Source organism: Aspergillus pseudodeflectus (genome assembly GCF_044049435.1).
Source record: "Aspergillus pseudodeflectus strain CBS 756.74 chromosome Unknown BJX68scaffold_10, whole genome shotgun sequence".
Taxonomy (NCBI): Eukaryota; Fungi; Ascomycota; class Eurotiomycetes; order Eurotiales; family Aspergillaceae; genus Aspergillus; species Aspergillus pseudodeflectus.
In genome coordinates this window covers 304,567-329,861 of record NW_027263786.1, presented here as the reverse complement: position 1 = coordinate 329,861, position 25,295 = coordinate 304,567, and the positions used below count along the sequence as shown (strand labels likewise).

The 25,295-nt window shown below is 52.2% G+C and overlaps 7 protein-coding genes across 7 annotated transcripts; 4 read left to right on the top strand and 3 right to left on the bottom strand.

Annotated features, from left to right (window-relative positions):
- Nucleotides 1–491: 491 nt before the first annotated feature.
- BJX68DRAFT_23247 (uncharacterized protein) lies at nucleotides 492–3,133 on the bottom strand. The gene has a single exon (XM_071039484.1). The coding sequence runs from the start codon at nucleotides 2,983–2,985 to the stop codon at nucleotides 712–714; it is 2,274 nt and encodes a 757-aa protein (XP_070901784.1). The 5' UTR covers nucleotides 2,986–3,133; the 3' UTR covers nucleotides 492–711.
- A 1,635-nt stretch (nucleotides 3,134–4,768) lies between these two features.
- Nucleotides 4,769–7,874, top strand: BJX68DRAFT_253746 (putative serine/threonine protein kinase; the record flags this gene model as incomplete). The annotated part of the gene is made up of 3 exons (XM_071042765.1): nucleotides 4,769–5,678; nucleotides 5,728–5,825; nucleotides 5,874–7,874. The coding sequence occupies 3 exons, from the start codon at nucleotides 4,769–4,771 to the stop codon at nucleotides 7,872–7,874; spliced, it is 3,009 nt and encodes a 1,002-aa protein (XP_070901783.1).
- A 257-nt stretch (nucleotides 7,875–8,131) lies between these two features.
- Nucleotides 8,132–9,101, top strand: nut2 (mediator complex subunit NUT2). The gene is made up of 3 exons (XM_071039094.1): nucleotides 8,132–8,372; nucleotides 8,442–8,538; nucleotides 8,616–9,101. The coding sequence occupies exons 1-3, from the start codon at nucleotides 8,342–8,344 to the stop codon at nucleotides 8,995–8,997; spliced, it is 510 nt and encodes a 169-aa protein (XP_070901782.1). The 5' UTR covers nucleotides 8,132–8,341; the 3' UTR covers nucleotides 8,998–9,101.
- A 1,059-nt stretch (nucleotides 9,102–10,160) lies between these two features.
- BJX68DRAFT_274113 (amidase signature domain-containing protein) lies at nucleotides 10,161–13,211 on the top strand (the record flags this gene model as incomplete). Its single annotated transcript, XM_071047587.1, has 10 exons — nucleotides 10,161–11,201; nucleotides 11,275–11,550; nucleotides 11,694–11,775; nucleotides 11,859–12,007; nucleotides 12,066–12,350; nucleotides 12,396–12,443; nucleotides 12,492–12,714; nucleotides 12,765–12,839; nucleotides 12,892–13,026; nucleotides 13,075–13,211. Exons 1-10 carry the CDS (start codon nucleotides 10,809–10,811, stop codon nucleotides 13,209–13,211), a joined length of 1,803 nt encoding a protein of 600 aa, XP_070901781.1. The 5' UTR covers nucleotides 10,161–10,808.
- A 19-nt stretch (nucleotides 13,212–13,230) lies between these two features.
- BJX68DRAFT_23116 (kinase-like domain-containing protein) lies at nucleotides 13,231–15,273 on the bottom strand. Its single transcript, XM_071039311.1, has 2 exons — nucleotides 15,164–15,273; nucleotides 13,231–15,111 (listed from the first exon to the last, which is right to left on the bottom strand). The coding sequence occupies exon 2, from the start codon at nucleotides 15,102–15,104 to the stop codon at nucleotides 13,368–13,370; it is 1,737 nt and encodes a 578-aa protein (XP_070901780.1). The 5' UTR covers nucleotides 15,105–15,111; nucleotides 15,164–15,273; the 3' UTR covers nucleotides 13,231–13,367.
- Nucleotides 15,274–15,935: 662 nt separating this feature from the next.
- BJX68DRAFT_274111 (uncharacterized protein) lies at nucleotides 15,936–18,337 on the top strand (the record flags this gene model as incomplete). Its single annotated transcript, XM_071047586.1, has 6 exons — nucleotides 15,936–16,568; nucleotides 16,633–16,803; nucleotides 16,874–17,380; nucleotides 17,436–17,801; nucleotides 17,861–18,074; nucleotides 18,143–18,337. The coding sequence occupies 6 exons, from the start codon at nucleotides 15,936–15,938 to the stop codon at nucleotides 18,244–18,246; spliced, it is 1,995 nt and encodes a 664-aa protein (XP_070901779.1). The 3' UTR covers nucleotides 18,247–18,337.
- A 1-nt stretch (nucleotide 18,338) lies between these two features.
- Nucleotides 18,339–20,361, bottom strand: BJX68DRAFT_23111 (TauD/TfdA family dioxygenase). The gene is made up of 5 exons (XM_071039300.1): nucleotides 19,861–20,361; nucleotides 19,545–19,775; nucleotides 19,421–19,476; nucleotides 19,164–19,333; nucleotides 18,339–19,063 (listed from the first exon to the last, which is right to left on the bottom strand). The coding sequence occupies exons 1-5, from the start codon at nucleotides 20,225–20,227 to the stop codon at nucleotides 18,601–18,603; spliced, it is 1,287 nt and encodes a 428-aa protein (XP_070901778.1). The 5' UTR covers nucleotides 20,228–20,361; the 3' UTR covers nucleotides 18,339–18,600.
- Nucleotides 20,362–25,295: the final 4,934 nt, after the last annotated feature.

Below are 25,295 nucleotides of genomic sequence, written 5' to 3'. Positions count from 1 at the left end.
ATCTGTCTTATTTCATTTTTTTCTTATCTTCTCCTATTTCTCTACCTCTTTCCGTTCCATTTTTTTTTTCGGTCACCCTGATTAATTGATTGGAATGGAGGACGGCAAGAGGAAAGAAGACACTCGGCTTCGTTTTGTTCGGGGAAGAATCACTTTTTTGTTCGGCGTTTGCTATATACCTGGGTTTTTTTTTACTTGGTCTTTTTGCGTTTTGCTCCTCGCTGTCATAGTACGTCCTACTACATTAGTACGCTATACAGAACATCATAGGTTGGGATGAATATCATGATGATTGATCAATTAATTACCTACCTACTGCACATGTCATCTGGTCGAGTGAATGGACAAGTACTATCATCGGTATTTCGGCTGGTTTGGCTTTGCTATAAGGACTTAATAGTTATATAGTGAGGGTGAGATAAGGTCATTATATTGTGTTGGCCATTACTTCGAGACCAGTCAATTCCCGATTCTATATATATTATTACTCAGCTTCCGACAATGACAACGCACGAGGGGATATATTCAATTATAGATAGGATAGATAGATACAGGAGGGGATATATACATGCTCATCATATCCAAAGAAAATGCACCAGAAGCCAAAAACAATGGGAATGGGAATGATGGGTAAGGTCGTCAACATAAACATCTCATATGATAGCTAATAGAAAAATGATATGAGGGAAGCATCAAATGTAAATAAATCAATCAATATCCAAGACCCGAAAGTATTGTTCGTGTTTCTGCGAGGGCCATACCGCAGACACCCAGGGCTCGCACTTGCGAACCCTTTCGCAGACGCTGGAGACCCAGTGCGACCTTCCAGCCCTCTGTTTCTTGGACCACAAAGACGTACCGGCGACCCTCTTGGTCGCGGATGGTAGCGCGGAGGACGTGGAGGCCGTCATGTGGTCGGGTGTCCTTACTGTCGGTGCTGCTTCGGCTGAGGAAGGCTGGGGAGGCGAGGCGGCAGGTGTTCTTGCAGACCTTGAGGAAGTTCGCAAGATATGCATCTGACTCTTCTGGGGTTGGGTTCTCGTTGCTCCGTCGAAAGAATGCTTGGTTGGCCTTTGGAGCGTTTGGCTTTGGCGGGCCAACTCGATGGCACCAGACCTCGACTAGTTTCATGGTCCAAGCCTTGACATCCCATTCCCGCTGGGGAACCCCGCGGACGTCATCATCGATAAAGAGGCCTTCAGTTGTAATGCGGAGCACCAGACCGTCTGTTACCATGCCCTGACCTGACACCAGCTGGGCCACTGGTGTACGAAGGAAGGCGTTGTTGAATTGGTAGACTCCCTTGATGACGATCTTGTCAGGATCCTTGGTTTCATAAGCCCCACGATGAGACGGCGGCGGTGTTGTCCGTGCTGTTGACTGTGATGGTGCGTATGAGGATTCGGAGTATACCGAGGCTTGAGAAGCTCCTCCGTATGGTCGCCTGGGGCGGTCGTAGGGCCGAAACGAGTATGCATCGTCCTCCACCGTCGGTGCGCTGGCCTTTGACGGTGGCGCCGCTGGTTTTTTCGGTGATGGTGTCCGAGGGGGTGGTGCCGATGCACTTGATACCTTCGAGGCTGTTGCTGCAGCCTCCTTTGCGGCCGCCTCTTTTGCTGCTGCTGCTTGCTCTGCATCTCGTGCCTTTTTCTCTGCATACTTCTTCGCGGCCGCCTCCTTCAATGCCGCGAACTTAGCATCGGCTTCCTTCTTTGCAGCGGCCTTTGCAGCTGCTTCCTTCTCTGCAGCCTCTTTCTCTGCCTTGGCTTTTGCTTCCGCTGCTTCTTTCTCGGCCTTGGCTCGGGCCTCCGCCGCCTCTCGCTCAGCGCGCGCTCGAGCCTCTGCCTCTCTCTTTCGAGCGAGCTCCGCTAATCGCTCAGCCCTAGCTTTAGCCTCCGCTGCTTCGCGCTCTAATCGCGCGCGATGTTCTGCCGCCTCCTTTTCGGCCTGCAAGCGCGCTTCCCTAGCGGCTGCTTCTCTCGCAGCCGCCATTTCCCTCTCGAGTTGTTCCCTGCGTTCACGCAACTCTTTTTCCATCTTCTCCCGTTCGCGCTCTCTTTCTCTTTCTCGAGCTTCTGCCTCCCGCTGCCTTTCCCTTTCTCTGGCTTCTGCCTCCCGCTGTCTTTCTTTTTCTCTGGCTTCCGCTTCTCGTTTCCGTTTGAACTCCTCCATCTTCCGCCTCAGCTCCTCCTTCCGCCTTGTTTCCTCACGGGCTTTCTCCCAATCTTCCGCGGTCTGTGGCTTACTGTCGCTTTGAGGGCCAGAACTTGCCGGTTTGGCGCTGGGGCCAGCACCGGGGTTCGGGCCGGGGGGTGGACCAGGGAATGGACCCGGGTCAGGGCCTGGAGTCGGATTAGGACCAGGAGTTGTCTGCGGGGGCGGGTCATTGTTAGTCCTATATTGGTTTCCTGAATACTGGTTTCCTGGTGGGGGCCCACCAGCGAAGTTTCCGCCGTAGTTGCCCTGTTGATGAGGCCCTCCGGCGTGACTCCCGTAACTCCCTCCTCTCGAATGATTCGCGCCGGCACCACCTGGACCATTTGCACCGGCCGAGCCTGAACCGCCAGACCCAAACCAGTTGGGTCCAAAACCAGGTCCACCACCACGCCCTTGTGATGCTCCACCACTACCTGCCTGATAATTTCCAAAGGCCCATCCCGCAACCCCCACAATACCGACGGCGAGCATTGCGATTCCTGTTCCCCCACCATTGGTTATTGTTGTCGCATACCACAGCCTTATGATGGGGGACAAAGTCATCCACAGGTAGACTGCCACGAGTGTGCACGCAGACCCAGCTAGAAAGCTATTCCGCTGACATTGTAGCGACGGAAGATATAGAAATCCAGCTCCAGACGAATGCGGCGGGATCACGAAAATATCGTAGTTCCCTTGTGGTAGGTCTGACGACTTGCGGTATTCGCCATGTGTGGTGTTTGGCTTCTCGCCATGAGGAGGTGGAGGAGGCGGGGGACCCTCGTCCATGGTTTAACAAGTGGTGTATGAGGCCAACCAAAATTCTAGTAGTAACCACTTTATCCGCCTTCTTGTTGCGATGCGGTTTGGTTATTCCAACCTCTGGCTGACTTCGCCCACGACTATTTCGAGATAGACAGGATCTGAAGCGTAACGGATAGGGGATAGATCATGATCGCCGCGGCATAGGGTGGGCGCTGAGTCGTGTCTCAGCGCTTGTCTGACAGGTCAGCGCGGAGAGAAGCAGCGGTGTGAGCGACACCGATAACAGTATGATAGTAATAGCCGTAAAAATGAAGGGGAAATGGTCGATGTGGGTGAGGTGAGGAAGGGGAGAGAGCCGGACGAAGCAAACAAGAAGACGGAGGAAGTGGGATGGCGCGAGGAAGGCAAAGGGAGTGGGCAAGCGGCAACCCGAGCTGCGAGACCAGACGATGCGCTGCTTGCGTCTCCCAGGATCAGCGCTAACTCGCCAACAGCAGCCAACAGAAGGCCTCAAATCCTTTCGTAAAAGGATGCAAAGGCAGAAAGTTCCCTAATTTTCTGCCATGTTTTCTTTTTTTCCGACTCGGAGAGCTGCAGGTGGTCGACAGCAACAAATATAAACAGTCAACATTGTTCCCCTCCAAGCCCTTTGTCCTCGAGAGATGGAGCACCGCTGAATCGGTTCGCTTTTAGAGACATTTCTGTCCAGCTGGATCAAATTCCCGTATCTTATCGATCTGATGAGTCTTGAGGTCCATGAGGCATTCCAGCTCGTTGCAATGCCGCATTCCCGGCGGTTTACCAACTAACCTTAACACAACTAATCAACAACGCGATGATCCTACTCAAGCTGCTTGGTTGAGTTCTCGCTCTTAGAAGAGGTACACACTCAAGCAACAGTACATTGGCCTCATCACCAGCGATGCAATGCCCCACAGAACCAACCTCCCCCTGTGTTGTTGTTTTTGTTTTGCTGGTTTTAGTCTAGCGTAGTAATCCATGATTGGCTCAGCTGCGCTTATCTAATGAACTTTGCACTGCCCAAAAACAGTTAGCCCTGGAGGCTCCCAGCTGCTGCCTCAGGCAGGCTTCAAATCGAGACTTGGCCCGGAATACCTTCAACATATGGAACAAAGGCTAGCTCATGCTCATGTCATTCCATCACGGGTACTATTCATCAGTCTATGACCTCTTGGAGAAATCGAATGACTCGGACTTGTGATTGTGACATCATTTCACAGGCATCCCATGACTGCGGAGGGCAGTTTAGTACGGCGGTATCGGACTGTATCAGTACGAGAGGGAAAGAAGGGATAGTTCGAGCAGATGCTGGGCGTCCGGCTGTATTGTTACCGTCTCGTCTGGTGATGCCTGGGGTAAGCTAAGGTTAGGCCGTACCTTGAGTGCTGCGTGCTTCGTATCCGTACCTGAGGCACCCATAATCGGAGGCTGAGCACCACCGCTTCTGCTGGACAGATTCCATCTCCTCTACTGTTCTCCAGGTGGCATTATTTCCGTGTCTTTTTTTCGTGCTTTCCTTTCTGCTTTTCCTGCGCAACCCCATTGACCGATCCCTTGGGGTTGTCAGGCACCGCCTCCAACGTCACCGCCTCATCTTGTTGAGCCGACCATTCCCCGCCGACAACTGGCCTTCTCGTGCATAATCCTGCCTCGGATTGCATCCAAATACTTTTTATCTGGAGTATCGCATTCTTTCTCCTCTATGCCGCAACGGTAGTCGACTTGCGCTCAAGAACATCCCTCTCGCCCTGCCCACGGGGTTCACCGACTTCCCCCCTTCCCCACCATGGCCTCCTCCTATCAAGCCAACCCCCAATCCTACCAAAGCCATGCGGCGTCACATCGGCCAGTTCCTTCATACAACCCGGTAGCTGCATTAAATGCGCCCGCGGGTACCTTCCTACCGGGTACCAAAGTCCAGGTCGGTAGCCATCGAGTCGTTGTCGAGAAGTACCTCTCCGAAGGCGGGTTCGCGCACGTCTATGTCGTGCGACTCTCACAGCCTGTCGATGGCTCCGACAAAGCTGTTCTGAAGCGTGTAGCAGTTCCCGACAAGTCTGCGCTCGCAAACATGCGGACCGAGGTTGAGACTATGAAGAAGCTCAAGGGCCACCGCCACATCGTCAAGTACATCGATTCCCATGCCTCGCAGCTCAAGGGCGGCGGATACGAAGTGTTTCTTGTTATGGAATACTGCGCGGGTGGAGGATTGATAGATTTCATGAATACCCGGTTGCAGAACAGGTTGACGGAGCCGGAGGTCATCAAGATCTTCTCCGATGTCGCCGAAGGTGTCGCTTGCATGCACTATCTCAAGCCTCCTTTATTGCACCGGGATCTCAAAGTGGAGAACGTTTTGATATCTCGCCAGGGAAGTTCTGTTCTTTACAAGCTCTGTGATTTTGGATCAGCTGCGCCTCCGCGTCCCGCCGCAACATCGGCTGCGGAGGGGCGTTTGATTGAGGACGACGTACAACGACACACAACGTTACAATATCGAAGCCCGGAGATGATTGACGTATACCGGAAGCAGCCGATTGATGAGAAAAGTGATATTTGGGCGCTGGGAGTTCTCCTTTACAAGCTCTGCTACTACACAACGCCCTTTGAGGAAGTGGGGCAAATGGCCATTCTCAATGCTTCCTACAAGTTTCCCGCCTATCCACCCTTTTCGAGTCGTCTGAAGATGTTTATTTGTGAGTATACTGTCGCATGGCGAACGACGTGGATACTGACGACTTGCAGCATCGATGCTCAAAGAAAGCCCGCAGAAACGCCCGAATATCTATCAAGTTCTGAGCGAAGTCTGTCAAATGCAAGGAAGAGAGGTTCCCATTCAAGATGTATGACTATACTATATATGGGGCGCGAACCAAGGCTGACATCAATAGATTTATGCCCATCGATCTACATCCGAAGCCCGCCGATACCAAGAACTTCCCCCGTCCCCTACGGAGACACCACAAGTCGGCGCTGTGTTCTCTCCACCGATCCAGGAGACTCAGATCAATATTCCTGAGATAGCTCCGATGCGCCGTGGACGCCCTACAAGGCCAGATGCCTCGCAACATAACTCCGCACGGCCAAGCCCGTCGCCTTTCCGCGGTGCATCTACAGACCCTTTTGCTGCGCTGGACGGGCAAAAGTCGCCAGATGCTGGAGAAGAGTTCTCGGACAGGTTCCCGTCTCTCGATCAGTTCAATATTTTGCACGAAAAACGTGGCAAGTTTGACTTTGAACCTAGCTTCGCGGATAAGAAAGAGGACGACGCCCTTGCGCAGAGGCTCACCAATGCTCTGGCCGACGAGGCCTTTGCCAAGCGCCCATCGCCACCTGAAGAGCCAGCTTCCGAGCCTATCCCAAGCAGACGCTCGCAACCAGCTGCACCAGCTCCGGCCAAAACTTCGCCTGTGGAATATAATCAGTATCGCGACGAGCCTTCCCGGTCACAGGCGCCTTTGTACCAACCAGCACCCAAGAGGCCCATCATGATCTCTACTGGCACAATGACATCACCGCCTGCAAGTCCTGGATTGTCGGAAATGAAACCGTCCAGCCGGCCAATGTATAGATTCCCGTCTTCAGAGCAACAGCCGAAATCCGTGGACAGTGAGAGGAGGAAATCGAAACAAGGCATATCGCCAACCGCTTCTCACAAGCTAGAGGTCGACCCAAGGATCTCATCCGACCGCCTCTCTAATCTTTCAGCATCCTCACGGCCATCTCTGGAGGCGCTTCGGCCGTCCCACTTGGAAGTTGATGACCTCTCGCACCGGTCAAAGTCCGCTAACGGCAGGTCTCGACCGGTGTCTGTCCACGCAGGCACTAAGCTTGAGCTACCGCCACGAAGTGCTGAGAGCGCTCGGTCGTCACTCGATCTTCCAAGGTCTCCATATGACGTTGGAGAACCTCTGCAGCATGCACGTACCGAAGCTGACCAGTATGACCGCGCGAACATCTCCTCGGATGTTGATTATCTACGGGCCAAGGAGGAGGAATCGAATCGGAAGCGTGAAAAGCGCTACAGCGGGAGCTCCTCGAAACATACCAAACGCTCCAGTCTCTCGGCATTGTCCCTTTCCGGCACCAAGACTCTGCTAGCTGGTCGATTCGGCGATGCTTTCCGCCGATTCGAAGCGAACCAGGAGGGCAAGGCCCAATCCCCCGCCCAAGAAGACTTACCCAGGCCGTTTTTGTCGCCTGTTCCGGGATCCGAATCAGCAGGGGAAACTGTCGGGAATTCAGACAACGAGGATGACGACATCTCACCCGAGATGCGTCGCGAGCTCGAACGCCGGCGCCTCTCGCAGGAAGAGAAACGCGTTGCCAACGCCGCCGCCGAATACCGTCGCCGAGTCGCCGAGAAAGGGGAGGGAGGCCGGCAGGGAGGCCCTGCGATCCTGAACAGGGTGCAAACGCTACTCGGCGAGTCCAACAAGGCGCCCGTACCAAAGACCGCCACAGGATATGGGAGGTTCACTGAGAGTTCCGATCCCGCTTTGCAGGCAAAGCAACCGGACGTACAACCCACTACTTCTTCCTCGCGACCAAGCACGAGGGGCGGAGCCCCACCGGCACCACTTCCAAAGCAGGAAACCTCATCAGCAGCCTACGCAGCGACGCAGCGCACGGGACCCCGACCAACGGCGCCTCCCAAGCCACAGAGCCTTCGAGCCGGGACCACGGGCACGGACCCAGCCCCAGGCCCGACAAGCAGCTTTGACCGTCCACAAAGCCGGAGTCAGACCACCCACGAAGCAGCCCCCACGAGTCCCAACGAAGACTGGGAGGCCAACTTCAGCCGGCGTTTTCCCAGTCTCTCGGGGCTGGAGATGGTCGAGACGGAAATCGAGATACCCAAGTTCCCCGCTGTACGGACTAAAGAAGTGTAACTTTACTTCTTCTCTCTCTCCACTGCATATTCAATTTCAGCCATATACTCTGTATTGCTTTGTGCTTTGTCCTTGTCTTCGTCATCGTCATTTGGAACACTCATTTGGTGCTCGGAGCGGGGTTGCATTTGCGATTGCGTCGCAGTGTCTGATAGACTGGCTTCTTGATGTCCGTGCGGTATACTATACATTGTATCTTACCAGCCACATATATATACAGATTAATCGGATCATATGTCATGGATTAAACCAGATAAATTCAAAACAGACAAACCTTCAATAATCGAGCCCCCAAAATGGGCGGCAGGCATTCGGCCTCAGGCCCTCAACTCCCTCAAACCTTAATAAGGTAGATTACCTAAAGTGGTTAGACCAACGATACGGGCAACATCACCAAACCTTATCGTCCGCAGTTTCACATTCCACTCCGCAAGCTCCTCACAATCCCACTTACTCTCAAAGTAATCATGGTGCCAATAACACTAAGCACAGTTGACAGTCAGTTCCTGCGTCCCTTGACCGTCTTGCTACGCTCAATGGCCCTCTGGTTAACACTCACCCCCACAGACGAGATAAAGGATATAATCCAGCACCTCTTCGAGATCCAATCGGCCGTCCATGGCTACCTAGGCCCCGAGACACAGCAGGAGCTCGTACGGAAAATGTATCTCGCCCTTCTTATTCCCCTTCCGTCTCTCTTTGCAGCGAGTTCCATACCTAACACGAGAAACCAATCTACAGCAAAAACCTCACAACATCCCTCCACACCCTCTCAATCCACACACGCGACGATCCCTCCTCAGCAGACCCCTCAAACCCTCATTCCACCCCTACAAACAATGCCAACGCCAACATCAACCCCTCCGACCCACCGATAACATCCATTGCGCTCCCGCCGGAGATAATCGACTACGTGGACGCGGCGCGCAACCCGGACATCTACACGCGTGAATTCGTGGAGCTCGTGCAGCGCGGGAATCAGGATCTCAAAGGGAAGAAGGAAGCCTTTGCGAGTTTTCGGGATGTGCTTGCGCGTGAGATGAGGGGGGCTATGCCCGAGGTTAGGGGGGAGGTTGAGAGGGTTATTAGGGCTACGGGGGGGGAGAGGGAAGATCAGAGGTGAGGGTGAGATTGGTTTTGGATGGAACTGGTGATGGTTTGATAGTGACGGGGAAGGCAAGAAGGAACAAAGGGGAGAAAGGTGTTCTCGAAAGGAGTTTCTGGAACTGGGGCCATGGATGTATATTGTTATTCTTCATTGCGGAGTCTGAAGTCTATTCAGCGCATTCAGCTCTCCGGTTCCCCCGAGCCGAGGGAAGGTTTCAACGGACATGGTCACGAGGTTTGTGCACTGGGCACTCCTGAGTCGGACTCCTTTGGGCAACTGCTCACCTGACCGGAGCGAGAAAGTGGATATCTATCTACTATGTCGACAATTTTCGCGCGGTTCTGGCGTCTCGGACCGGGGCCGGAGTCATGAAGGATCAAGGATTCTCAGACTCGGGGAGTGATTTATTCGAGAGAGACTTCTCCAGATCAGCAGCCTTTAGTGCTCTCGGGGGGTTTAGGGGGACTCGCGGTGGTAGGCTGAGTACGGAGTATCTAGCGGCGCCCCGACGCCGGACGGGTAGCCTGCACAGGCCCGCCGCCCCTGTGGCTCTGGCTCCGGAGACTATATCTATCATCTGCAAGTTTGCGACTCTAGTCCTCCGTCCTGACGGGCGTCTCTGAGTCTACCCAGAATTCAAGTCGACTAAAACATGTTTGCCGGGAACTCGGCATTAGGGCCTTGCCTAGCTTGAATTTCCATTCCGGGTCCGGGCATCCCCTGGGTTCTGAAGTCGGCGAGTTCAATTGGATCCCCCTATGCGATGGCTGAGGGCTGAGGGCTCGGAGGTCGTAACGAGTCGTGCGGGTGATGTAAGCATGCATTTTGCCATGCATGCATGCATGTGCCAGCTGGGATCTCACCGTCTCTTGTGTTTTGAACATGCAGACTCGAAAGATGGGCCTGTCGTCTCGTTGGGCTGTTTGTTGTTTGCCGACGTGTGACAGGAGTTGCTTTGTGCTTTGCTGATTGCTGAGACTCGGTCTTATACAGTAAACCCCTGCTGATAAGGTGCTTATGTGCATAGTCTACGAGGTCTAGAAAATCTGCCTGCGAGGCTTCGCTGCTGAGCGATTTGGACGCAGACCAAAGGGATATCGTAGCGAACCTGTTGATCTACAGGCACCAAAGTACGATGCAGCAAGAGGACTGGTGCGTTTCAAAACGGATGTGTGGCCGTGCATCCGTCGACAGAACCAAGACTTTTGTGCTCTGCGGATCCAAAGCTGTCTCGCGACGCCCGCCGGATCCTGCAACAGCTGTCCTCTGATCGAACTGAACGGTGGGAATGATGATTATTCCACACCGCAATTCACTTACCGGGACCCAGGATGTACCGGGAGAATGATACGAGGCATTCTCCCAGCCACCTGACATGGACGGGCTCCACATCCTTTCAGCGTCCAGCAGCTGCCTTGGAGCCGACTGTCTATCGTGATCTTCCAGAACGGCCGCAACTTCGAGTGCCTCGTGCGAGTCGATGTGAGCATATCGTAAGACCGACCGCTGATTGGCTAGCCTCCTAATCAAAGGAGTCTCTTCATCGGTCCAACTTTAAAAATCGCTGGTCATTGGCCCAAAATTTCCCCGGGCATAAAGTCGCTATACAGACCGTTTCCAAACTTCCAGAGAAAGGTTCGCTTGCTTAGGTTCTGGGATCCGAGTCCCCTATTCGCTGCTCAATCACTCTTTGCCCTGATCCACAGCGCATTTCAGCACGGCAGGCACTCAAGAAATGCGGCGCTATAAAGAGGCAGCGCGAGTGATCAAAGAAAAAAAAAATGCGTCTCCATAAAAGAGTTCAGGAAGTATAAAGAGCGCCCGTCATGGCAGCAAAATCCGTGTTCCATTTTCTTATTGCCGTCGTCATCCTCGTGTCAGCCTTCTTGACACTCGTGGATGGCACGTCTGATATGTGGAAGCTCTCGGAAATCTTTTCCCGCCGCCAGGCCAGCTGGCAGCTGATCGCAAGCGAAAAGAGGCAAGCAGACCTGGCCAAAATCCCGCCGGAATGGATTTTAGAGCCTCAATTATTGGAAGACGGAAGGACTCGCCTCAGCATTGTTGGTGATTACATAGAGAATCTGCTGGACGATAAAGCCCGATACATCACTGAGATGGATGTTCCTGAGCTTGTAGCTAGGATGAAGGACGGACTTCTCACCGCGGTGGACGTGGTGACGGCATTCTGCAAGAGGGCTGCCTATGCTCATCAATTAGTGAGTTGGCTCCATGTCTGTTTAGATTGAGAGAAGGCTAGCATCTCCTAAAACCGTGGTCTCCCTGTTCCAGAGCAATCTTCTGCTTGAAATTAGATTCGATGAAGCCATCAAGCGAGCCCAGGAGCTCGACGCCTACTTCGAAAAGCATAAGCGCCTTCTTGGCCCGCTGCATGGCATTCCCGTTACCCTCAAGGACCAGTTTCACATCAAGGGACTCGATACAACCATGGGGTTCATTGGCTGGATCGGTACTTTTGAAGGAGAAAAAGGTACGGGGAAAGAACGAAATGTCGAGAGCGAGCTTATACGAGAGCTCAACATACTTGGCGCTATTCCCATTGGAAAGGTAAGTCGCACAAACGCATTCGCCACTCACCTGTCAAACAACAGCTGAAAAAAAGTACGGAGCATTAGACGACATTAATGCAGAGTCTCTGGGTGAGTTGATGCGCATCGCACATTTTTCAGAATCAACTGACCGGTGAAAAGGCCCCTGAGACGAATAACAACATTCTCGGATATGCATTCAATCCCTACAATCGAAACCTCTCGACGGGCGGCTCATCAGGAGGTCTGGCAGACACTCTTTTCTTTTCTTTTCTTTTCCTCCTCACTCATGTTCGGCGTAAGCTCCGCGGAACTGATGCTTCCTAGGCGAGGGCGCTATGCAAGCATTGAGGGGAAGCGCATTTGGCTTTGGAACTGATATTGGCGGATCCGTATCAATGCCGGCTTCGTTCCAGGGCCTTTTCAGCATCAAGCCCTCAGCAGGGCGGATATCCTTCAAGGATACAGCAAACACTGTATGGCAAAACTACCTATTCCTCGAGAGACCAGCTGTGCTAACATTTGCCTCCAAAGGGAGAAGGACAGGAAGTAATGCCAACCGTGGTTGGGATCATGGGCCACTCAGTCGATGCACTCCAAATGATCATAAAGTCGCTTCTCTCTTCAGAACCGTGGCTTCACGACCCTTACGCTCTTCCGATTCCATGGAGATCTGAAAAGGAATATAATCCGCGGAATGAGCTGGGATACAAGCCCGCTTTCGGGTACTTGGCCAATGACGGTGTGCTTACCCCCCATCCTCCTGTTTCGCGTGCTATGGAGATAGTAAAAGAGGCATTGGCAAATAAAGGACATCAGGTTTGTCACTCTCGTGATGGTGTCGAGGTTTGCTAACCATGCCAGTTGATTGAATGGGACTGGCCTCACCACAGAGACACCCTCGAAATCCATGTAAGCCTACCATCTCAGTCATAAGCTCCTCTAGCATTTTTGTAACAGATGCATCAGAGTTTGATTGCTCGAGGCGATGGCTGTCCGGATGTTTATGACGCGGTTCAGCTTTCCGGAGAACCGTTTGTTCCAGAAATCACAAACCTCTTCCCCAACGGCAAGCCGCGAGCACCTTTACCCCTCCCTGAGTACCAACAGGTCATCAGTCGTATGAAAGTCTACCGGCAACGATACCTTGATTATTGGACATCGACAGCTGAGCGAACTGGCGGTAAGTCCTTCTTCTCAGAAATACAAAAGAGGCGCTCATCGCCAGAGTAGATCGTCCTGTCGAGGCTGTTATATCCCCGGTAACACCATACGCAGGCGTACTGCCGGGCAAATTTTACCCATCAAGTAAGTTGCACCTTCTCCTCGGCTGTACCTATGGTCTGACTGAGGGCTCCAGCATATAGCAGCTCCGTCAACGTACTGGATTACGCCTCGGTCGTCATTCCGGTCACGTTTGCGAACAAAGATATAGATGTCGTCAGTCCAAATTTCAAAGCATTGAGCGATGAGGATGGCCTGAATATGAATGAATGTCTGATCCCCCTCCCAGGCCTGAAAACCTCGTTCTGACGTACAACAGACGATCCCGAAATATACCATGGCGCTCCAGCCGCTGTGCAACTTGTCGGGCGCAGACTGGACGAAGAAAGGCTGCTTTCCCTAGCTCAGCTGGTAGTCGAAGCATTGACCGACTACAGAGCGGAATTTGGCGAGTGACATCAGCAGAGTCCGGCAGATTCCGATTTCAAGGGGTAACAAAAAGCACACTAATGAAATGTACTGCTAGTAGAATCCTAAGATTCGTGGTTTATCGGCCAAGTTCTACCTTTTGAAGCCTGCGCGCTCTCCTGCACTCATGAAGTGAGATACTTGTTAGTCCACGTCCGATAGGTTTTCAAGGGCCTCCAAAACTTCGTATAGCCGTGGCCGGTTTGTCCCAAAATCACCCGTTTCCCATTCTGGGCTTTCGAGAAACTTTTCCGCTCGCGCCAGCTCTATACGCCAAAAATTAAGAAATGAAGTCATGATAGTGTCGAAGGTTTCTCTCGTGTCACGAGGAAGATCAGTCTGGGCATCAGGATATAGCAAGCTACCCACTCGGACTACTCGGGACGATTCGGACTGTAAACCTATAGCTTGCCAATCCGGGACATCACTGGTACATTGCTTGATGATTTTTTCGACGGCGTCTGGTGTCCGGCGTATGGTTGGAAACTCCAAATCTGGTTCGATTGGGAATTGATTCGCCACATTGCGCTGGACATTGCTCAACCCCTCAAAGATCGTGTACAAGAGAAGCCCCAGAGAGTATACAGAGGCTTTCTCTTGTGCAATCGTTGGCAAGGCAAACCAAGCTCGGTTTCTCGCTTCAATCGGGGTCTCGGCGGATGTGTAGCACGTGGACGTAGCTAACGTGTGTGGATTCGTGTATCCCTTCAACATGCGGTCAAAAGGCGAACTGATAACCCTCTCCGGGAGGCGAGACCGGATATTCTCAGCGTATTGCCGGTATAAAATCTCTGGTGCGCACCACTCATACCAGTTTCCGCGTTGTTCGAAGTCGCACAGTATAGCGTTGTCTTCGGAGTCCAGAAGCACATTGTCGGGCCGCAAGTCGGAATAGAAGGTCCCCGCCCGGTTGAGGTGAACCAGTGCGGAAGCCACTTGGCGACCCCACCGGAGCTTGAGAGAGTTCGGCAGAGTCCCCGCACGTTGTCGGGCAGGCAAAATATCACGCAGTGAACCAGCCTTGAAATGATGGAGTAAAAAGCCAACCACTCCAACCTTTCCCCCAAAGGCACTCTTCTTAGTCACAACCGCCAATGGTCGAGGCATGACGTGAGGGTGCGGCGGGCATGTAAGCAAAAAATGAAGCTCATGATACATATGGTGCAACGACTTGGTCGCAGCCTTGAAAATGACGGATTGATGGCTAGGTGCTTCCACCAGGCTTATAGCTTCGTTGAGTTGTTGGATGAGGCGCAAATCATAAATGTCCACAGTCGGCGGCCAGGCATCCGAGGAAACATCAGGCCACGACTGCTGGAGAGACTGGAATGTCTCCATATTCAACTCAATATCATAGTCCCGCTCGATATCCAGTCTCATGTCCGCAACATCAGGAGTTATATCCTCGAAGACCAGCCGCGAGCCAAACGGCAGTTGCCGATACTGCTGCAGGAAATTCGGATCACGAGCGCAGTGATGATCCAATGCACGGCAGAGGTGTTTTGCTAGGCCTAGCTCAGAAATAGCCTTTCCGTCTCGCAATGGCACGCCGGCGCATGCATCAAGGCCTTCGCGCAGTGCGATAGGGTATTCGGTCTGGTCTGCGACATATAAGAAGATCCGCAACGGTGGCAGATCTGGAAGCAGGTTCAACGGGATGGCATAGATGCAATTGCCACAAATTGTCGCTCCGTCAACTCGCCAGCGAGAAGAGGTGGTGTCGAGACTGTCGACTCGGTTTCGAGGGTTGAGGAAGGAGCGATGCCACGATGGAGGTCCGATTCGGCTGGAGGAGGGATGCAGGTGATTCTGGAGCTCGTGGTACTTCAAGACAAAGCTCGGACGCCAGACGGCGTCGACGATAAGATGACTGAGCTCCATTGATCGTCTTGTCCGTTTATCAGCAGACCGTATGTAAGGAAGTGGGTTACCGGCAGCACCAGAAACGCCAGGAACGCCTAGCCAAGCCAACACGGCTTGTGAGGAGCGAATGAAATGAAGATAACGAGCGAGGAATGCTAAAATCGGGAGGGAGGCGTCAAGAGGCGAGGCTGATAAGATGGGGCGAAATGGCGCAATAAGAGAGGGAGAAATAGGGAGGTCCGAGGGAGGGACTCGGACTCGTAAGCCCTGAGGCTACCCCTCATGCATGAAATAGGACGAAATCATGAATAAGCTCAAACCAGGCAACAATGGGGAAAGCGAGCAGAAAAAAAGAAAAGGGAAAAGCGAAAGCCGTGTTTGCGAGAGATTGGGAAAGGGCCGGATCGCGCAGGCTACGATGGCATCAACACCGGCTGCGCATTTCCGCAGCCACGATGTCCTCCAGCACCGCAAATTGACAGGTCCATTTTCTGGCTGTTGGGACTTGCGGAAGAAAGACTTTCGATAACGTCGCCCAGGCTCCTAAGCGATAAAGGCTTGCCCAGCGCTCTGAAAAGGAAGGATTTAATTGCGTCTGTCATCTTCCCTTAACGCCAGCGCGGCCAATCCCTGCTGCACCCACGGATCAACATGGTATGGTGTCTTGCAAGGCCCCAACCCGCCAAATAATTTTCTTTCCCTTTTGAACGTTGACTCCCAGGCCTCTCTGGATCCTCCGACCGTCACGGCTCGAGCAGGAGACAAACCCCTCTGCTGGTTTATTTGCGCCTTTCCCGCCAGCACTGCTTGCTGACCTGGCCTCTGACCTGCGACTGTTGCATGCGCCCAATGACCGCAATATTGTTGCCAACTAAAGCGAGCAGGGATGCAAGGAATAATCCGGCTGCTGTAGACGCGCTGAACCCGCCACCCCCACTACCCAGCCGGATGATTAACATGGACGTTGGACGACACTGGTCGGACTCCAGACCTCGTCCTGCTGCAGTGACGACTGGTTTGCATGGACTAGCCCCGACGTTCGATGCAGTGAGTGATGCGAAGGAAGTCGTGGGAGATCAGATGCTTGTATTGCCAGACTTTGACCTGCAAACCCACGGGGCAATGTCGCTCTCTTGTACCCAATACCCGATTTCATGGAATGCCCCTCTGCTCGGCGCCCAAAGCGCCTTCAATAGCCAACACAGCAGCCGGATACCAAACTCGTACGATCTCTCCCCTGGCTCGTTGTCGAGCGAGCCGGGCGACTCGGTCGCGATGCGGTTGGAGTACGGCCGCCCTACCAGGTCCTCATCCAGCGCATCCTCATCCTGGGTCATGTCGATGACAGGATCCGAGAGTGATTCGTCGGTCGCCTCAGATGAAGAGCAGGACGATATGGCGGCTGAACTGGAAGACCAAATCTCGAATGTCGTAAATGCGCCCCCGCGCGGACCCTGTAGTAAGACCTGGTCTCTTCCACCGGTACGTCGCGTCTCTCTGCAAACGAAGGCCATCGCTATCTAACCCGCAATGCCTGTCTTACCAGAGAACTCGACGAAAGCGAAAATCTACAGTTGAAGATTCATCGAAGAGAAAGCATCGCAAATCCGGCGGCACCCGCCGCCGTGGCCCGTTTAAAGATGATGGAAAGCGCCGCAACACAGCCCTTACAAGGATCCTGAAGGGCTGTATCCGGTGTCGCATGATGCGTATCAGGGTTTGTAACTGTCGCTTTATCTATTTTCCTTTGTTTCCCTGGATACTTTGCTGATACCGCGCGCCTGCAGTGTGATCCAGATACAGAGAACCTCGGTGGTGACTGTCTCACCTGCCAACGCTCGCATCACTCAAAGGCTCCTAGTATACGAAAATTACCGTGTCTCCGATGGATCATCACCGACGTATCGCTATACCGAGAACAAGACATGCCGTGTCAGCTCTTCAGCAGGCGTTGGCAGAGTATGGACCTAATCGACATCACAGAATGGGCATCATCGGAAATCAAGACCATAACACTGTCGCAAATCTGTGTCGACGCTCCCTATGATGTGCAGGTGAGAGAGTTTGTGCCGATGGAAGGTGATATGCTGGAGTCGACATGGTTATCAGGGCCGTTCGTCAAACGCCACAGGATGCCAATGTACGCGCTTGTCAGCATGGAAAGTGCCGCGTCAACGCTGAAATGGTTGACACAGAAATATGTGGGCAAGTACATCGTGCAAACGATTGGGAATCTGGACCTCCTGATCTGGACCACCTACTTCTTTGCCTTTCAGTATCAAACAAAAGCCAAGGTAGGCTTCTTGTCACCCTTGGCGATGTGTAACCTTTACTCATTACTCGAGGCAGACTGCCCGAGAAAAAGCCCTGATCGTGGACTGCCTGAAGTTCTGGGTCGGTTGTCGTAAGATCAGCAACCCAGAGCGCATTTGCTCGTATGAAACGCTTGGAAGTATGCCGGTGGATGATCCAAGCAGCCCTTTCCATGGGGTTGTACCGATGCCCTCGATCATGATTCCTCAGATGGAGTGCATCATGTACACCAGAGTACTCCGTCCGCTTAGCAACAAAGTACTCTCGGCACTGAAGGATCTGATCATGGAGAACAAGCGCGAACATTGGTTGACCATCTACTTGACCCTGTTCATATTGCTCCACAGTTGCGCGCTGCTCACAAGGCGCGATTGGGAGACAGCCCGCGAGTTTGGCCTGCAGGTTTGTTTCACTCCTTCTGATATGAACGGATAACACTGACCCAGCACACAATCACATAGGAGGAATATGCCAACCTGGTGAGCATACAAGGAATGCAGACCGGTATGCGCACGATGTTGGCGCACTTCCACTACCTGAACAAAGGCGTCCTGCCCTTCCATATGACTTATGACGAGGAGTCATTAAACAACTTGAGAGCGATGGCGGATTTGAATAGTGATGAGCTCAACTTCGTCAAACAAACATCTTTCTATGTCAACGACCGTGCTCGACGTGAGTGATGTCCCTGGCAGTAGCAGTCATCTAACCCTCCCAACAACTTGAGCTGACCTCGACAACAGGCGCGCACATGGCCGAAATTCGTTCCACTGTTAACTTTGGCGCTGATCTGTATTGGATTTCGCAATTGTATGATTCTGACTGGACGCCCGGGTCGACTGCTTAGAGCTCGGCAATTATAGTATAATCGCGACCTGCTTCTTATGGAAAGGAGGCTGTACCAGGTTTAAATAGATAGAGGATTTATGACTGATAATGATCATGACAAGACAATAACTAAGAAACCCTCTTTTAGTAGAAAAGTGATAACTTTTGGAGAAGCCAGTGAGCTAATTAAACATGCCGGTTCGGCTGAAAATTCGTCGCAAAGTCATGTCAACTTTTTTCGGTCTTTCCCGATCCACAACCCGCGACTCTCCAACCCCCAGTTCCAAGCCCTCGAAGCTCTCCCCTTCCTCATCTCGTCCTCTTTCGCCTCGCCCTTACCTCTCAACGACGCCCGTCCTCTGCTTAGGGACACTCAATCACATGACCCGGCAACTCTCAGGATTTTGCCATCTTTCCGTGGAGGCTCGATGTCCCAGTGCTCCCTGCGCTCGTTGTCGTCAAAGATCCGAGCCCATGAAAGCTGCAAAGCTCGCGGTAGCTTCCAGCACATTTCTTCGTTATTCAGCCAGATCCGGATGAGATGCCGGGCGTTTCCTGCGCTGTTCTCGAAGGCCTCGCGTCGGTGCAACACGGCCATGTTGTTGATGAAACGCAGATCCCCACGCTCAATCCGAGGGTTAATTTCATGTTTCCGTGCCACAAAATGAACCATATCCAGGGCCTCGGCCTGGGCTTCTGTGAGTCCAGGGATTCCCGGAGTCCGCTTGTCGAATGGCACATGTCCCACCAGCAACCGGCGCGAGAAGGACGTGATGAGCTTATTGTGGTGATAAAATAGCACCGGACGGGTATAATATGGCGGCGTACGACCGAACCTATTTACCAGTCAGCTACCTGTGGCAGGGAATCCGCATGCGCCTGGCCTTTGGCACCGGCCGCAGTTACTGCGATGTAGGACGAAGCACGGAAACTTACGTGTCAAACGGCCAGTTAGGCTGTGCCAAAACATGGATAACATCCGGTCGAGTTGCTGCAATCTCATTGTACACGGTCCATGCCGACGCAAGAATACTGCGCCCACCCTTTTCGGACAGGCTTCGGGTGAACAAGCACAAACAGTCGGTGACGGTGTCGGTGTGGAATGGCTAGGCACGCGCTCGTTAGCGATAATGCCTAGGAGAGGGTACGGCAGGAGTAAAAGACACCAGACTCCCTCACATGTCCTCTCTTACCTTGTCTTCGCTGTATTGGATGTCTCGTTCTTGATCGCCACGTTTGATGACATGCACTATAGGGAAACAGGACCGGATCAGTCTGGGGCTTGTATGTGATCCATTTTGAGGGCGGGCATCGTACTCAACATTGAACCACGCTGATCCTGCTTTCCTCGCCGCTCGCCGATGTAACTGGAAATGCCCAAGTACACCACTGTGAGGTCTTCCAGCGGGTACGCGTCTGGATCCAAACCGCGCACAATACCAAACCCACGGCCTTCGTACACATCGTTGCGGACCTTCACGAGTTCTTTTCCGAGTGAGGGGAGAGGAAACGTCGCCTGTGAGACTTCATGGCCACCGAGACCATGGCCTGCTCGAGTGTGTCAGCTTTCTTGCTCACTTGACTAGCACTTTTGGTAAGGATGTCAGCGATCGAGAAAGGGGGGGGTGCGAACCTTTGAATATTTCCAAAGCTCTGGAGATCTCAAGCTTGTTCTCGTCTGTCAAGTGATATACATACTCATTTTCGTCTGGAAAATCCCCTGTTTTCCAGACGAGAGGCCCAGACAATTGAGTGGGCCAACCCGCAGGGACTTTGGTAGGTAAGTTTCCCGCGGCGAGGCTAGCCTGGACACGCTTCCTATAGGCTATTTCGTCCACTTCGTACCCAATTTTGGCATAGGTTGCTGGACTATTAGCCACCGCGGTCCGGTCCGCATCAATGAGGAAGCGCGCACGCAAGCCAGACGAATAGTAGGCTTCGGGGGCTACACTGAACTCAGTTGTAGGGGGGAAGTTAACGCTAACAGCTGCTGGCGCCATGATCGATTGGCAATGCTAATGATAACGAGTCAGAAGAAATGCGATTCTCAGTTCGCTGCTAGGATACTCCGTCTTAGAGCAGTTCATGCGCTTTTTATAACTGGCTCAAGGGCACACGATTGACTTCGGTATCTCTTACAACAAAGGAGTGGAGGAATTTCAGACGCACATTGAAATTAACGACTGACGATAGTGATTCCGTCAAACTTGCAGCACAACTTGCAGCACTGGATGGACGATGAATCCCGTACAACTCCGGTTCTCAACCTTCACTCGCTAGCAGCAGCATCTGGCCGTAATGGCTTCGGTGACTTGCAAGGAGTGAAATCTATTCGTCCGTGAGCGATATTGAAGCAAGCATCCAGACGAGATGTTTCATGAAACCAGATTCCCTGATTTGAAATTCTCAAAATCTGGCATATGCAGTAGGGTACATCTTCTCTGCGTGGTGACAAACAATCCACAATGTTCATCGTTTTGACAACTGAGCGAGCGAAGCCTCCCGAATCCAGATAATCCGCCGTTGATCCAAGGAAAGTTTGGCTATTTTTCGTTTTCCATATTCCCCGTCTATAGTTGAGGAGACGATCGCTCATCTAGACTCTGGTCCTATGATCCCTTGGTTGGCAAGATTCTCCTGTTCATTGGATTTCAGCCCGCGTTTCGCGCTGCAGGGCTGCACAATCCCTTCGTTAATATGCCACCAATTTCCTCAAACATGGACACTTTCGAAGAGCTTAAAGTTTACTGGCTACGACGCCTGCCTTCGGCTTATTTTTGTTTTTCTAATGAAGGAAAACCGTCCCACCCATTTTTTGACGCCTCAGAAACGTGGGGATTAAAGACTTGGGGTCGAGGGCTCGTAGCGCTTAGCGAGGAAAGTATCAAGACTTGTCCATGGAAGCTCCCAGTTTCGAGGGTCCGCTCACTGTGATCTGGAATGATAACAAAGTTTTCGGGGAACCCAGTGTGACTCGTGCCCGCATGTGCGAGCAACACTGGTTGCATTTCTCACTATGCACCTTGACCCACATCTTGGACTCGGGGAACAGCAACGGAGATTGGAATTCACCTGCTTCGAATTGTCTATGAAAGATGAAATCTGCCTTCGCCCTAACGGTAGTGGCCTAGTCCTATATGTCACTCTGTTTGCGGTTTTCATCTTGACGGCAAACTGCCTTGAAGTTGCATCTAACGGGCAAGATCTTAACTAGTCGTCTGCCTCTCTCACTTTCATTGGATCAAGGGTTTGTCACCCGAACCTATCCGGCATCAGTTGTGTCCGACAACATTCCCGGATCTCGTCATGTATGGTGTGTCCAACCTGTTGGGGGCAGCACTTGCATAGTTGCTCATCGAAGAAAGACAAGAACTTTGACTGGCCAACGCTTCTAGTCTCGGAATTGATTTCTCGGACCGCGACATTAGATCGACCTCGCCAAACCGCGCCTATGCTCCGGTGGATCGCGGTTCATCGGCTAGAGCCTTCGGATCCTGGCTGAATTGTGGCTAGTGACATATTCAAAGTCTCCTCACCTTCGCAGATCGTGGCTGCTCGCAGCTTTCAATCTCAAAAAAACCACGACGGATTTAACGTCTTTGCTGTTCCGTGACCTTGCCGGCATGCTGTGCTTCTTGAGACTCAAGGTTCCTTTTTGGCAAGCTTCAAACAGCCGTCACAACAAGATCTCTTAGTTTTGGTCCAATCTTTGTCACGACGTCTATGTCAGAATGTCTATGCAGGTTCCTCATCGCTACACACCTTTGCCACCAAGTCTATCTCAAAATCTTGCTTGCTGGCCAGTTTCATCTACATTATCGTCAGACTCTCTCGGCTTGCACGACTGGACAAGGCGAACCGCGTGAGCGGGGCTATATGCACATGGACGGCTGATGCAATGCTCTATGTTATGTTCCATGCGGACATGCTTCCAACGTACTAAGCAGTCAAGCCAGCGTCATGTAGCTCAGGGCTCTCACCGAACAAGATGGGCGCCTTGCTTCATTCACTATATGCTAATGGTTTGAGAATAGACTTGTTATGTCTTCATTATTGGAAAACCTCGAATATCACGAGAGAAGTCTCCGGTGCTAAGGCAGAAACCGTTGTCATGCCCGGATATGCTTCTTTGATGGCCTACTTCTGAAGATAATGTTGCGATTCCATTTTGAGCAGAGTAGGTGTTGGTGCAATCAGCAGATACTCAAAATGAAAGCAGTCCTTTCTGCTAGGGGTTGCCATAGACCATGATATCCTTGATATCCAACTCTCTTGCTGTCGTGGCAAACTGGATATCGACCGGTGATATCACGCGTAGCTCAATCGAAGCCCTGATTGGAGTGTCGGCTTGTCAAAATACAACAAAGAATTCGAGAATGCGCACTCTTTGTGGCTATCTGACCAGGGTACATTGCGAATCAATCATCTTGCACCGAAACAAAGGCTCACTCGATCAGAGCTGGGTTCTATAGGCTTCCATAACTAAGCCCATAAGTTCGATGTCGCCCCTGGACTGCATGAGGGAGTAACAAAGTCGAAGAGTTATAGATGCTCCAATGGCTATTTCAGGGGTGTATGCACGCGACAGGGACGAATGACGGTTCACGCAGTCAACTCGCCAACCAAAGACCATCGTGGGCCCTGGTTCCGGTAGACAAACGGTATGCAATGTCTGTCCCAGCACAGAGTACATTCCTTTGACACACGACGACGGCATTCGATGGCCCATGTCTTCCAGACGGAACCAGCTGCTCTCGATGAACAACTGCAGCTCTTTGCCCCAATGCAATGCTCTTTGCCATCGAGGTCAGGTGAAGACTCGGCCGAGACTGTCATAGCATGTCGTTACTCCACTAGTAACGATAATCTACGGCAATGCGTCGCACAGTCATACAGTCATACAGGAGTTGCCATATAGACCACTATTGATGGTCGCGTGACGTTGAAGAACGGGAGCCGTTACTGCGGAGTTCGGCTTCAAGCCCGCGAAAGCTTCCTCGTACCTAGGAACTACAGTACTATCAGAAGTGACGCGTTCCTCGCTGTACTACGAGTGGAGCTAGCCTCCGCTGTGACCTGTCCGCTCCCGTTGCTATTGTTGACCCCTTACAACGGTGCCTGGCGACCTGTCTGGCGCTTGTACTCCATAGATACATGTACACCGGAGGCTGGTGTGAAGAAACACCCGACCAGGAGCAGCAGTGTTCTGAAGGAAAACGTGCCAGCCACAGCAGGGGTAACCCGTGCTTTTCGAGGCTAAACCCAACTTTCCAAATTTCCAGCTACGGTAGCTGCAGATCCGGTGGGCCCAGATACCAGGGATTAGCTGGTGGCAGCAGGCTGGGATGCATGCATGCTTCAGTCTCAGGTTCACCGCCTGTCAAGCGAGTTTGGATTCGGATCTCCTGAGTCAGGGTTTATTGTTATTTTGGTGGTCAGCAGGTGGAATTTGTGGCTTTTGTTGCAGACTGGCGGGAATAATCCCAGGAGTCACGGGATAATAATATTATGCTGTGAGATTCGCAGAGTTGTATAGAGGAGGTCCCTCAGGACGTACAATGTACACTCAAAGAGTACAAGGCCTCCACACTGACTCCATTGACAAAAGTACAAAAGTATATGTACCGCGTCCACTAAAGTTTGAACAATGTCTATGTTTAGAGTTCGAGATTGCTCCTGCCGACAATACAGAGTAGATAATGGGAGATCAATCGACTCGGTCCGTACTGAAAACGGGGATCTTATTCTTGAGCCCTAGAATGTGAGATATCGACTCTGCGGCAGGTCAACGAGTTTCCGGCGGGTCCCCGGAAATATGAACCGTCACTTTCTTTCTCCTTCGTACTCCTCAAGCTTTCGAGCTCACAAAGGCAACCAATTGCCAAGAACGTACTACGGATACTCGTAAAGAACGGGAAACTCTGTTGAGCTGCCGAGCAGAAGAGGTTGGGAAAATTAAGGTCAACTGCCAGTCAGACAGTGTACGCTGGGTGATGTAATCGCAGCTTCATCGAATCGCAAAGCATGCGCCAACGTCGAGCGACTTGGGTCTCAGGAGTCAGGTCCCAGCCATGAGTCCAGGACCCAGACTCCCAGGAGCGAGAACCAAAGTTGGAGAGAGGTCGTCCATCGTCGTCCCCACAGCGGATGCTGCAGCCTGCAAGTGCCAATTGGTGCCTCGAGAAATGAAGGGTCTTTCTGATTCGTCGGGGAAGACAAATCATGATTGGGGTGAGGAGGAGAATCCCCGCACAATAATGACAAGAATACCTCACAACTCAGAACTGTCACCTCACTGGTGAGTGTGGCAGTGGCAATGTGAATGTCAGGCTGCTGCTCTTTTTTTTTTTGTTGCGCCAGCCGTTTTATCCGATTTTCCTTGGGAAGTTGCCGTTGTTTGGGTTTTTCTTTGCTAGCTGATTAGCGTTGAGGTCTTTGCGAGCGAAGGCGGCGCTTTTTTCTCCATGGGACAGCATTTTGACCGTTTTCGAGCTAGCTTCGATCTGGCGGGTTGATTATTATTGATCCTGGTCAAACGTGCATGTGAAGTCCTGGGAGGGCGCACGGGCACGGGCACTTTTGCCCAACGCAACATTGACCGCGACAGAAAGAATAATGAGAGCTTGTCAGCAGTGCTCTGGGGCATCGGCAGTAAAAACGGAGGGACAGCGTTGAACAAGACTTAACTTTCAACTCAAGAGGCGAAACAGGAATGTGGAAGAGAGCCATCCAGTGTCGGACATGCGCCGTAACTCGGAGCAATAGGACGAGGACGGATCAACTTGGAGTCACTGCATCACGAACGGGCCACGCCACGCCAAAGTTTCTCATGCCACAAACCGTACCAACCTTCCCCGTCTCTGCTACCCTTTCCCGAGCTGCGGGAATGAGTTCCTAGAATATCTCTTTGTTGCTCTGAACGCAGAGAAGCGCTTGGTGTTGGTCAGACTCGGACTGCGCCCGCAAAAGCGCCAACAACGCCAAGTGTCCCAGTAACCCAAGTCGCTGGCGAGGATCATATTCCTGCGACGAGGAGAATCCCACTATTGGATCTGGGGCTCTGATGGG